This window comes from Cyclopterus lumpus, chromosome 10 (genome assembly GCF_009769545.1).
Source record: "Cyclopterus lumpus isolate fCycLum1 chromosome 10, fCycLum1.pri, whole genome shotgun sequence".
Lineage (NCBI taxonomy): Eukaryota > Metazoa > Chordata > Actinopteri > Perciformes > Cyclopteridae > Cyclopterus > Cyclopterus lumpus.
In genome coordinates, this window is record NC_046975.1 from 17,092,972 (window position 1) to 17,106,118 (window position 13,147).

General features: G+C 42.2%; 1 protein-coding gene across 1 annotated transcript in view; it reads right to left on the reverse strand.

Annotated features, from left to right (window-relative positions):
• The window catches only part of tnmd (tenomodulin), a 42,203-nt gene that overhangs the window by 2,374 nt on the left and 26,682 nt on the right, over positions 1–13,147 (reverse strand). The window contains exons 4-6 of the mRNA XM_034543446.1: positions 10,612–10,719; positions 3,596–3,755; positions 2,072–2,166 (exon numbers count right to left, since the gene is read on the reverse strand). Coding sequence (XP_034399337.1) covers positions 2,072–2,166; positions 3,596–3,755; positions 10,612–10,719 — 363 coding nt within the window. The remainder of the gene's footprint in view (positions 1–2,071; positions 2,167–3,595; positions 3,756–10,611; positions 10,720–13,147) is intronic.

Genomic DNA, 13,147 nt, shown 5'->3' on the forward strand with positions numbered 1-13,147 from the left:
TTGTTGGTGCTATTTCACACACGCTGATCACCGCTCTTCATGAGCATGAAGCACGTGTGGTATTAAATCTCATAGCAGAGCTCCTCTCATTCATTCTGGGATCAAAACAGCACAGATAACATTTCTGTTTCACACCCTGCTTTGTATTCCAAAAAGGTTTTTTTATGTCGAGGCTCAGGACAGTCACAACATATAAAAACGCCTCAGCGCTTGTCCCTGATCTCCGATTCTCATCTCAGTGTGCTCTACAGTGAGGTGGAATGACAATCAAATTGAATGTAATTGAATACAGAGATAGTCATGTATTTGAATAAACACTGAACCAGAGTGATAATGGGCTTTAGCTTCAGTGTAAAGATTTCTACGGAGGCACAAACAGCTCCTGCATTCGTGGATTTAAATTCCTTCAGCCATGTAGCCTGACCCTGGTTACACACACACACACACACACACACACACACACACACACACACACACACACACACACACACACACACACACACACACACACACACACACACACACACACACACACACACACACACACACACACCACAATTGCAGGCACATGCACAACGCATGTTTACCTGTGTATGTGTTTGAGGTAAATTCATATTGGAAGCCCCTTTAGGGGTCAAGGGCAGTGGTACCGTCCAGTCAGCCTTGTCAGATGGTAGTTATTCAGTTTGAAATGTCCAGGGCCACCTCTGATACACAACGCACTCTGACATGGCGGCAGTTTCACATATCAGCCAACGTCCGTCACAAGGACCCAAAAACGATTATTCCGCTTCACAAATGTGAACTGTGGGGAGACGCTGCGCCTAAAATTCCGACTTACGAAATGCAGATGAAACGAATGCATGTTAATATGTGTCTGCATGTGCGAGTATGATCGATGAAAGGATGTACGTGGAGTGTGAGCAGCAGCCCGTGTGGGTGTGTGCTTGGTTGTTTTCTGACTGTGTGCACATCTACATGCGTTATTGACGGAGCAAATAAACTAAAACGTTTGGCTGACACGTCGCATTCCATGAGCGAGAGTTCAGTCTCCCAATTACAGACTGCTGCCTGCCCTTTGCTGGTCTACAAAGACCGTTGTTATCACCGGACCCACAAACAGAGCCTGGATGTGCTGCTGGAATGGACTGCAGTGGTATACATTACTCAGCTGATAGTTTCTCAAAAGGAGAGCCGAGTTTTTCATCTCCTGGTATGTTTTAATTGCATAGCACTGCCGCAGACGATGAGGGAGAAGATACAGGAGACTGGGGAGGGGGGCCGGGGGGGGGGGGGGGGGGGGGGGGGATTGAGGAGTTGAGCGGGAGGTGTTTCTGGGCGACATTCCTGATAAATGTCAGCATTATGGGATGTCTCATTTCTCTGCCTGTCTCTCACCAGCTCTCACAGCTCCGAGGAGGAGACAGAATCCGACTCATTATCCTTGAATTTATCTTCAGTGGCTATTCACCATTAAGTTCTGAATGTGTGAGCCGGATATCTGTGCACCTGTTATCTTTAGTGTGCAACTGCTATTTTTTGGGGGACAGTAAGAGTGCATAACGTCTTTGTAATATACTGCTTTATTTGATTTTCTCTCAGAGCCAGGGACGATGAACCGTACAGTATTGAGCAGTTTTCATGCAGCCCATCAACATATGCCATGTGGCCTTTCCAGTCAATTGATATGCTTTGATAATTAAAGCATTATTAATAAATGTAACTGATCTGTGAAGCTATGAGTGACCTTGAGAGTGCTGCTTTGTAGTGCCTCGGAAAAGAGGAAGTGAGAGGAGGAAGTAACGGGCGCTGTAAGGCACAAGTTTCTGCCTTTGAAAGGCTGGATATTCCTCTCAATTAATGGAGAGACATTAAGGGAGTCCTCAATGAACTGGCCTTACTTAAACAGATATATAGAGCAATTGCTGTGCCCTCTGGTGCTCAAAGTCAGTTTTAACATCAATTAGTGAGCCATTTATATGCAGAAAGAGTCGAGGCAGAGCTGGAGCTGATTGAAGTGACTGCTGTATCTCGTGGTGTGGTCCCTGGTTGACGTGGTGCAGTCACTTACGTAGTCGTTCACAGGAGGGTGGTCCAGGACGTCGCGGGCGAAACGCTGACCTGTGACCTCTGCGTCGGGCGCGTCCACGTTTCCCACTTCAGCATCTGAGAGCGCAGCAAAGAGAGGAGATGTTTTTGTGCTCGTTTGAAGTAAAGCTCAGACACTGTATTTTCCAAGTAACTTGACAGGAAAAAAATCTGCTGGAATTCATTCCAAGCTTTTTCCTGCTTTTGTGATACTCGCACACAGGAAAACCCTGAAAAGGAAAATTTGCAGATGAACATCGATGATTGAATGTATGTTCAATTAATTTGTTGCTACTTTATAACTCTATTGCGATACATTTCAGCGAATAAATGTTTGTTGTTTTTGTTTTTTCCGCCAGTTTTGATTGTCTGCCTCTCCCTCATTAGTTTCACTTGTCCCTCAATAGTCCTGCACTCCCCTCACCTCCTGCTCACCTGTTCTCTTTTCAGTCAGTCACTACATATACCGGCCCAGTTCTTTTGTCCCTTGAAGGTTTGCGTTTGTTCTTCATACCACGATGTTTAGTTTTCCAGCTTTTGACACACTCGTGTGCCTTGTGGTTCTGTGTTGGCTTTGGAGATTTCTTGTTGTTTACCTGCTACGATACCTGACTGCTGTTACCTGCTTGCATTTGGACTCTCAACCAGTTATCCATTTTCACAATAAATCATCTGCCTTCTCTTCTATGTGCGTCTATAGTTCCTAACAACTTCTAAAAAGTTGTTTGAAGAAAAAAATACTTTTCAGGAATGTATACTCGCAGAACAGATCATACTATGACATTTAAACCAGTTAAAACCAGCTTCATTTCCACCGGCTACAATGTTAAAATGTCTGTTTACATGTTGATATTGTGTACTTTAAAAGAGCCTGCAAGGCGTTGTTCTGCAGAAGGTATTGTTTTAGTTCTGATACTTACGTGTTAGTAGCTAAATGCACTTTTCTCTACTTTGGGTGGCATCCAGTCGTGAGGTTGCGGAACTGAAACTCTGTGCCATGTGTGCCGGAGAACTATGGCGGCCAACACGATAATGCAAATGGGCGTATCTAGAGCTAGTGTTTGGTCCGTCCACTCTGGGCTACCGTAGCAACATGCTCTGTATGTTGATATAAATGGCTCATTCTACGGTAATAAAAACAAGATTCTTATTTTCAGAAGATACAGTAGAGAATAAATGCCTTTTATAACATTATATTTCCTTTCTGCCATCAGATCCCTAAATGCTACACACTGTTCCTTTCAAATAAAATGCAGGACTTTTACTAGTAACAAAGTATTTTCCACTCTGTTATTTACACTTAATACTTAAGAAAGCATCTGAATGCTTCAACCACCACTGACCATGACTCTCAACTTTCCAAACACAGAGCGTAGCACGGGCTGCATGCTCATGTGGTTGGGAAAACATGCGGTCCCTATGGACCTGCACATGGCCTGTGGGGATGCCCTCCGGCGAGAGTGGTTAATAGTTTGCATTAAGAGGCAGTGATGCCCCCTGCTCTCACCGCTCAGAGGGGAAGGATGGATCCAATGGATGGGCAGGTCCTGGCAAATCTCCCAGATCTTGGAGTCAAAGAGGAAGGCTGGGTTAACGATGGGCTCCTCAGCAGGAACCCACACTTGGGAGTCTTCCACCTTCATATCCGTGGCCTCTGTCTCATCCACCTGTGAGAACACACCATACACACACACACACACACACACAACATATATATATATATATATTTTAGCATGTCAGAGCTTGCAAAAATGTCCGGGCCCCACACAAAGTACAGCCTTACATTTGCACTCTCCTCCCCTGAGCCTCGCAGCAGCTCCACCCTCATCGTTTTTATCTATCACCTTTTTGTCTGTCGAGAGGGCGGCCACTTCCTGACTCCTGACTCCACTGCCCCGACTCCCTCCTCTTTCTCCTTCACCCTCTTCTCAAGCCTGCGGCATGCTCTTTCTATTATACATCATTGGAATTCACAGACAGTGATGATCTGACTTTTAAATGACTTTAGAAGTGGTCTTCATTACTCTGAGTGTGGCTGCAATATCGTTTAATGTGACAGACACAATAAAGCTGTGCATTCCCCCCCCCCCCCCCCCCCCACCCTCCCTCCACACCACAATGCTTCGCTCGACACCCAGCACTATCAGTGAGCTTAATTTGTTGATACTGCAGTTCATGAGCTGTAAAGTAAACTATTATTGCTTAATGATAGGGACTACATGTCAGTGTTGTCTAATAGAGACATATGAAGGGGATTTGGTAATGCTCTCCCCTAACAGTGCAGATATTTATTTTCTTCATGTATATGTAAATACACACACACACACACAAACAAACCCCTCTCCCCATTCCCTTGTTAATTAGCAACCCAGCACAGAAAAACAGTTCACTTGACAAATGTTTCTACAAGGTGATTTTCTCCCAGTCTAAGGCTTAATTGCACATTAGTTAAGCTTGACGTAGAATCCTGGGGCTATAGCAGGAGCAAGAATCATTTATATTGGGTCGTGCCCCCTCCCTCACGTTCACCCGTCACTCTCGCTTGAATTACAGTTTCTCTTCATCGAGCGACACAGTTGTGACCTGCAGTGAGGGGGAAAAAAAAGAAAGAAAACCTAAGCACATTCTGTCACATCAAAGATTGTGTTTAACCCAGGCTTTTGACTAACTGGCCAGTAGACTAAGGAGGACGGGTGTGGCAGAGTTGGGGTGAGGGTGCTCTGGCAATGAGCTGGTGCGCTCACCGTTTCTGTGGCTACAGAAATTAAAATCCAACTCGGAAAACACAAACAGCACTCTCTAATTGGACCTCTTAACCGCTGAAGCCAAGTAAGTCTTCTCTGCAAAGTAAATGGAGGTCACGACACGGGGCTCACAACATGACTTTGACTTCACAGTTGAGAAACGACTCCAATAACTTGCAGGAGAGGGCCTGGGGGAAGTGGTAAAGGTCAGCATTTTAGCATGGGGCAGGGGTTTCTAAATGCCAGTTGACAAGCACACAGACAACATGATTACAGTCCTCTAGTTTACACACACTTTTGAGGGACTTTTCCCTTTGCTATTGACAAATGATATATTATTAGGACACAGGCAACTTTTTATCAAGTATTGGACCTTGGGAATGATGGTAATTTGTTTTGTGCGGTCTGCTGCTGGTGTTTGTATGCTTTCCGTCCACACTGCACAACTTAATTATACACCAGTTGTTGCTGTAGTTAATGAATTTACCCTCTCCTGCCACTGTGTCCCGAGGGGGGTAAACACTGTCTACATGACACATTGTTTAAAGTGGTGCTATGTTTGCCAGAGATCAACACAAGATTTTCTCATGATACCCAGAAGCTTTCACGTATTATACATAAAACAAGGAGGGGGTTTAATTATGCAGAGGACCAGGTGGTGAATTTTAGTTGACACTCATATTAAAGCAACTTACAATGAAAGTGCTGGCATCCTACCAACTGGGGTCCCAGCAGACCCCAGAGGTATACTGTACCTTTTGTTTATATCTCACAGGTGCTTTATTCTATCATTGCACTTTTTCAAAACTTTGTTCATCAATTTGCTCCCAATGGCTTTATATCATTGTTTTCTCTTTCTGTTTTAATTTGTGCTTTTTAAATCATTTAACGATATCAATGTGTTGGGGTCCTGGGGGTTCCCATTAAAAAGCACCCAATTGCTCTTACACTTACAGATGCAGCAGACCCACATCAGTGCTCATGTCTATTTTTTGTCAGTCTGTATATTTCACAAGATTTTGCAATGATGTTTTTTTTATTCGTCCAGTCGGTAGTCCTTGTTTGTTAAATATGTTGGTAGGATGAGGGTTAAGGGCACTAAATGCCACCCTGATTTAAAACAGGGACATTTCACAGAACAAATGAATTCATCAATTCATCTCAATGGAGTTGAATTTGAATTGGGGGCAAAGTAAACCTGTGTTTTTATCAGTTCAACTTTAGTGAACTTTGACATGCAATTTTGTGTTGTTGACAAATAGCAAACTGTCTTGACAGTGCTGCCCTTTGAGGGAACAGACATAGGGAAAGTAGACATACAGGAAGCTGTTCGTTCATTAGCTGTGTGGCAAAGTTCAGTTTTATTCAACCCTTCTCTGAGGAAGCATAAACTGCAGATGGTTAACACTGTCACTGTCAATATAAACCCTAGAGGCTGTATGTTCAGTATGGAGACTGCTTCAACCTACATATACATAATCATCCAGTATTCATTCACTATTTATTTATTTACAACTTACAGAATATGTGTATATAGATGTTTTATTTTCTATTATATTGTTGCAAATGTGTGCTCCATATGGATATATATACAATATTTATATTTACACTTATTTTTCACTACTTTGCAAAACTGTCCTGCCGGTCCAGCTGTCCAGCTTTGTTGTCCTTGTACCTAGCTGTTATTTCTATTTAGATTATGTGTAAATACATTATGAGAGATGCAACACAACATGTTCATATTCCTTATACGTGTAGGCATACTTTGACAATAAAGCTGATTCTGATTCTTAGATAGTTATGAGACAGGAGGTGATTGTACACATACATATTTTGAATAAACTGTGTGGCTGTATTTAGCTACAAGGCTAGTGAGTTTGGACAGAATATGAATCAGAAGAAGTCTAGAGAGTTATTGTTATCAAGTGCTAGCATGTTCCTGGTTGGCTAGTATGTTAGCGATTGACTCAACAGCTTTTCCATTTATAAAAGAGCCCTGTGAGTCGTCACTCCTTTGCAAACAGTGGATGAATTTTGTTGCGCATTAGCTGTGCCTCCTTCGGGTGTGACCAGGACTTTTGAGTGAATGTGTCACCAACTGAAGGAACTGAAGCTTTTAGGGTTTTTTGGTGCAGAACATTCCCACTGGCCTATGGATTGAGCTCATATCTTCATGCAGACAAATATGAACAAAACAAACAGTACTGTGTGCTCGCAGGACTTTGGTTGTATTCACATCCTCTGCTGTTTTTGCAGTTGTTGTCTGAGTGGGTGGTTTTGGGTTGCTGGGTGAGCTTTGGCCATCCATATTAAGTGGCTGTTAAATGGACCAAGCAGCATCAGTTGACAATGCTAAGGGGTGTGAGGGAGGTGGATGGCGATTTCTGTGTCAGACTGAGGGAACTGGAATGAAGCTCAGGGATTACTCCCTCAGACGTTTCATAAAGGAGGCAAATTGAAAAGGGAGGGACAAAATCCTGGCAAACAATTAATGTTTGCCACCTGGTTTTCTCTCGCAGTGGCTGCATTTCCTTATCAGCCGCATGCAGTTTTGCCACAATTTTTTCCATTGTCTTTCACCTCGGCTCTAAAGCCTGCCGCAGCTGCTCTGAGCCCCATTTCCCAAAAGCCAGCGGCTGGGTTAAGCTAGGAACCATTAGTGCTTGGCTTTAACCGCTGTGAGCTTCATGTGTTTCACCTCCTGAGGAGGAACTTGATTTTCTCCAGGATCTCACCTTGGTGGATTCTCACAGAGGACAGATCAGGGGCCGCTGTCTATTGTGATAACAGCATTGGTGGGTAGTGACGTGTTACATTTACTCAGTTACATGTATTCCAGTACTAGGGGCAGCTGTGGCTCAGTGGATGGAGCAGGTTGTCCTTTCCCCTGAGAGTTACCGATTCAATCCCCAGCTCCTACTGTCCAAAGGTTGTGGTGTCCATGAGCAAGGCTCTAAAAAGTTGCTCCATGAGCACTTTACAGCAGTTTAAAAGCAGAGATCAAATTTCATGTATGTACCTGTAGGTTTACGAAAACTCTAATAGAGTTTTTTTCTTGTAATTTAATTATACTTCGTAGTTGTTTTGCGGTATACGTTTTACGCTTACATTCAATACATTTGTGATAAAGTATGTGTAGCCTACTTGTACTCCGTTACTCTAGACAACACACTTCTCATTACTTTTAGTAATAATTAAATTGTTAATTCAGCTGAGCTCCCACACACAGCACTGTAGATGGACCAGAGGTGTGGCTCTATTCCCTCTACAAGCCCTCTTCAATTACAGTTCAAGATGAAATGTCTCCGTCACCTTCAGAAAAGGCACATTCACATTCCTGGCCCAACATCCAGACCCAGTTTGCTTTTCAAATGACAACCAACAGCAATCATATTATGAGCTGTCTACCCTTGTCAGCCCCAAATGGTGGATTCTCAACTTTCCATCCTCTGCAGTAATATTAGCAGCAGTATACTGTAAATCATTTTTGGGAGGATAATGTATGGTATTTCAAACATATGAATCGAATTATTAGTTTGACATTTTGGGAAATATGTTTATTTGGTTTCTTTGAGTTCACTGGTTCACTTGGCATTGTGATATGAAACAGCCGTTGTAAAAAGTAATTGACCAATTAATGCGGTGGGGGACTATATTTAGCCAATCAGCGCCATGGTCGCGACTAACACCATTGTCTGGTCGCAGTGATGTGTGTGCACAGCATGTTTTGTCAAATTTGTGTTTTGTGATATAAAATAAATGTATTTGACTTGACTATCCTTTTAAACATGAGACATTTTTTCAGAACGTGATCTCCACCTTCCTACAAATATAAATTATATGTATATTACTTTGAAACAGCAAATACATAAAAACATTTTTTTTTATCAACACGATGAGGAAACCTTTTTAATGTGTATCTGCTAAGTATTCAGTTACAATACAATTCAGCCAGCTCTTAATATTCATTATGTTGCCTGCTTGTTTTTTTCTGCCATATGCTAACTGTGCTGTCATTCCAGATCCAGCCACTCCCTCTGACCTCTAGTAACCCCCTTTCCTGACATTCCCGTCCCTGCCCCTCTGCTCACCTGGTTTACATGTCCCTCATTAGTTTTGCAGCATATATACCCGCTCATTTCCATCTTTTTTCCTCCCTGCCTGAATCATGAACCAATGGTTCTGTCCCTAACCTTTTTATGTGCAAGTTTACCTGTTGTGATTGCCTAGTTTTGACCCTTACCTGGTTATTGAGTAAATGTGAAAATGGGAACTTTTATCTTAACCTATCTGCTTGTGAGTTGAGCTTTTTGGGTTCAAATTATGTTGTGTTTCTGGGCCGTTATTTCAGTTGTTTTCTTCTTTTTCAATCCACTTGTAACAACTGAAGCATTATTACCAAAATCCCTTTGTTGCCTAACCCTAATCCCACATGGGACTTGGGAAGCAAATCCTGATCTCCGGTACCAAAACCCTGCACTTTGTACGCCCACCATCCACCTTGTCCACCTCCCTTTAAATACCATGAGGCACAGATACTCAACAGCGTTGACTGTGAATAATATCCAGGCAGCAATTATGTATTCCCAACACAATGTACCACATTAGTAGGATATGAATGTAGTTTCTAGAAGAGGGGCTTGCGTGTTTGGTTGCCTGGTTGTCACTCCTTAGACTGGCAGTAAATTCAAGGCTCTTTGCTAACTGTACTTTATCGTGATGTCATAAGGAGAGGCTGTGTATGAATATTAATAGTGGATGAGTAGTGTGAACAACTTTAAAGTAAACCACTGCAACTTTTTATTTTATTAAACATTGTGTAGAATATACAATGTTATTCTCATGGCAGTCAAAATGGCTGCCTGAACTACTAGTATATGCACTACTCACTTTCCTGGCCTTAGATGTTTCACGTTGGAGCTGTAAATTAAGTCAATTAGGCTTCACAGGGCACAGAAGAACACAGAAATGGCAAGGACATATGGTGCTAGCTGGGCAATTAGTATAAACGTGGATCAGACATTATGTAGATGAGAGGAAAAACAAAACAGCGTTTGGTTTTTTGTGTGTAACAGCTTGCGCTTCTTAAAGATGAAACTGAAACTGGGTTTTGCTTGGACTGACAATTGGCTTATTCTGTTTTAAAATAAAGCCATGAGCGAGGAGCGTCAGCTTTTTGCCAGCTACTTCTTCCCAGCTACAATGTGAAATGTAAATGAGGGCATGCAAGCAGTAGAGACATTTGAGAGATGGATTTTCTCTTTGAACACACTCAATGAAAATTGGGAATTTTGATATATTGAATTTCCTACATTCCTTTTGCTGAAGTTCATATACAACTATAAGAACCCAGAACATCCCTCTTGGAGACGGCGCCTCGTGAATTTGACAAAGATATCTTCTTTTTAAAAAAAAAAAGCAAACCATTTTAATGGCTTGCCTCTCACTCAAGACCACTCTTACACCCGTCTGCATGCCTTTAGGCTATTTGGGTAGAGCCTTTGGAGGAGATGATTAACAATTTATATTGGCTCAAGATTGACAGCAAACACCATTTGATGTGAGCCACAAAGATGCTCTGGGTTTGTGGGCTGCTTTCTGACGGTTTCACAGTCACCACAGACCACAGTTTACTCTTCAGTGAGAGGGGGGAGGAGATAGGATAAGACGGACAGACAGAGGATTTGTGTGGTTCTCACAGAGCTCTACTGTGGTTATCTCTCTCCAATATGCATGACAGCCTCTGTAGGACTACAGACAGACGGGGGAGGAGGCGTACCAGTAGCTCTGCATCCTCAGCCTCCACCTCTGCCACCGTGGGTAGTTGCCTGGTTTGGGTCCTGATGTAGCACCTCTGATGTTCGGCAAACCGGATCCCAGTGATTCCCTTTGAAAAAAGAAATGAAAGGACATTCAGAAATGTATCATTCATCAGCTCCCTGTGATGTGGATAACCCCTAAGCACTGGGGCGATCATTTTAAAATGCTCAGGTTTTTTTGCTGATAATCAAAGCTCTTAAAAAAGTCAAAGAAGTTAAAACCTGATGAGTGAGAAGAGGTGTGTTTTGGTCTCATTTTTTTTCTTTTAGCATGGTGTAAAATTGATGACGGCCTGGCCCTTGCAACACCGCTCTCGCTTTCAGGGCTGAATGGAAATAAAAAGGTGGGGGTGTTCCTCCCTGGATGTATAATGCTTCAAAGCAGATAGCGCAGTATATCGCACAGGAGAGCACAGCGACATCGTTGAGAATGAAGTGTTTTCTACAGAGAGTGACCCCATTGAATTAGGCAGTCATAGGTCCCTGTCACTCTCTTAATCTGCTCAGTCAAGTGGAGTCACTCTCCTCAGCTCCGCTGATGATCCTTCGCCATGTGGACTGTAGCTCTATTCAGTCTGACACATAGAGCCTCTATAGGCAAGAGAGATCTGTTAATTCCCTCCCACTGCCATTCTTTGTTAATCTAAGATATTCAGATGGAATAAGTCTGAAAGACTCTCCGTATCTCAGATTGTATCCAATTTATTTTCTGCAGACTAGAGCTGCCCTTTCAGCAAACTGTATTAAAACGGATCTATATCTGCCGCGGCTGCTTTACAATTGTATCAACTGAAAATTGTAAATTGTATGGAAATGGGCTTTATTCAATCTAAATTTAATTACGGTAACACAGTAATTGCTATGACATCTCCTTTTGAGTCGGTTAACTTGACCATGTGGAGGCTTTTTCTACATTTTCTGTGGCGCTGTCACTCTGAGCGCCAGATACCCGACGGAAACAACATGATATATTGTGATGCCTGTCATAATCTACCACATCTAATTGCGTCCGTGCGGGGAAAAAGGATGGGGCAATAATGGTCTGAAGCACAAAAGCATAATGTTTATGCCATGGCTTCATTGTGATGAGTCTCTGTTTAATTTGCGTCTTCTGTATTGGCGAGCTGCAGCAGAAGAGGAGAGGCCGATGTTGTGATGAGATACAACGATTACTGCGGTTGGTCAATCAGAAAATGAAGACAGACATATTAACACAGGGATGAGAAATGGAGAAGCGATGTCATTTAAACAGACGAGGATACAATCTGTACGATGCTCATCTATTCATGAGGATGGAGAGCATGTAACTGCATGCATCCTTCAGCTCTTGTGAATAGGCATTTACTGGCTTAGTTTATGTCTTGCTACTATCAACATAATGTTATTTATTTAAGGGACCTTTATTCCTCTTCAAATATCTAATTCATAATCCAAATCGTTGTGCATTAAGTTAGGGACCTTTGGGGCCAGGGACCCCTTCCATGAGACAACATCTCCCCAGGACCCCTCTCAATCGTAACACCAATGCGCTAACTACCATTCGTACACTTTGAAACTAATCTCATTCAACATAAATACTTCAGAACAGTTTGACAAACATAAACACATTTCAATCTGAATCATGTTAATACCACTTACACACTTGAAAATAGAGGGTCATTGTATTAAAATTGCCTTTGGCCTCAACTTGACAGCATTCATAGTCTACATTTCCAGTAATTGATCTTAATAGCGTTCAGAAAATGAACAGTACCAAGACTGGCATAGTCCTAATAAATCTAGACATTTTAGTTTACCAGACTAAAGCTGACTTTCAGTGCTTCATCTTCAAAATAATGAACTTATTGCTGCGTGTCATAATCAAATCAGAATCTCTATTGGCCCAAAGCTATCGTGGGTGGGAGTGATGGACACAATATGTTTGTTTTATAGGCGTAGAAGGTCACAATCTGTAGATATACGCTTTTTAATGTCACAGCACAATTTTACAAGTTATTGCATCTATTTTTTATTGCATATACCCTGACAGAGTGCCCAAATTAATAAAGCGATAGACCAGAAATAAAATATAAAAAAATACATGCAAATTTGTAACCTTATGTTTTGCTCCATACCTCTTTGTCCAATCACTATGTTGGCAATAGCCATTCTGCAATATCAGGACATCATGGTGGAGTGCCAAAATCTCAGCATGATGTTGGCTAAAATGATCGTATCCTCAACAGTTTCCAGCAGTCATGTTATTTTAATAATTGTTACTGACAAGGAAGCACATTTATATTATGGCTAGTACACCTTTTCCAATTGAGTTAGCCAAAATATATAATGCTTCATTTTTCCTTGCGTGGTATGATTTACAACTCATGCAATTAGTCTGAGTTTGCTGTGCTGCTAAACCGGTGCTGTGAAAGCTAAAAAAGCTAAAATACAAATGCTCATTATTGTCCATAGCTCCTGGACCCGGACCAGTTCCACCTATTGGTGACCTTTGCTTTA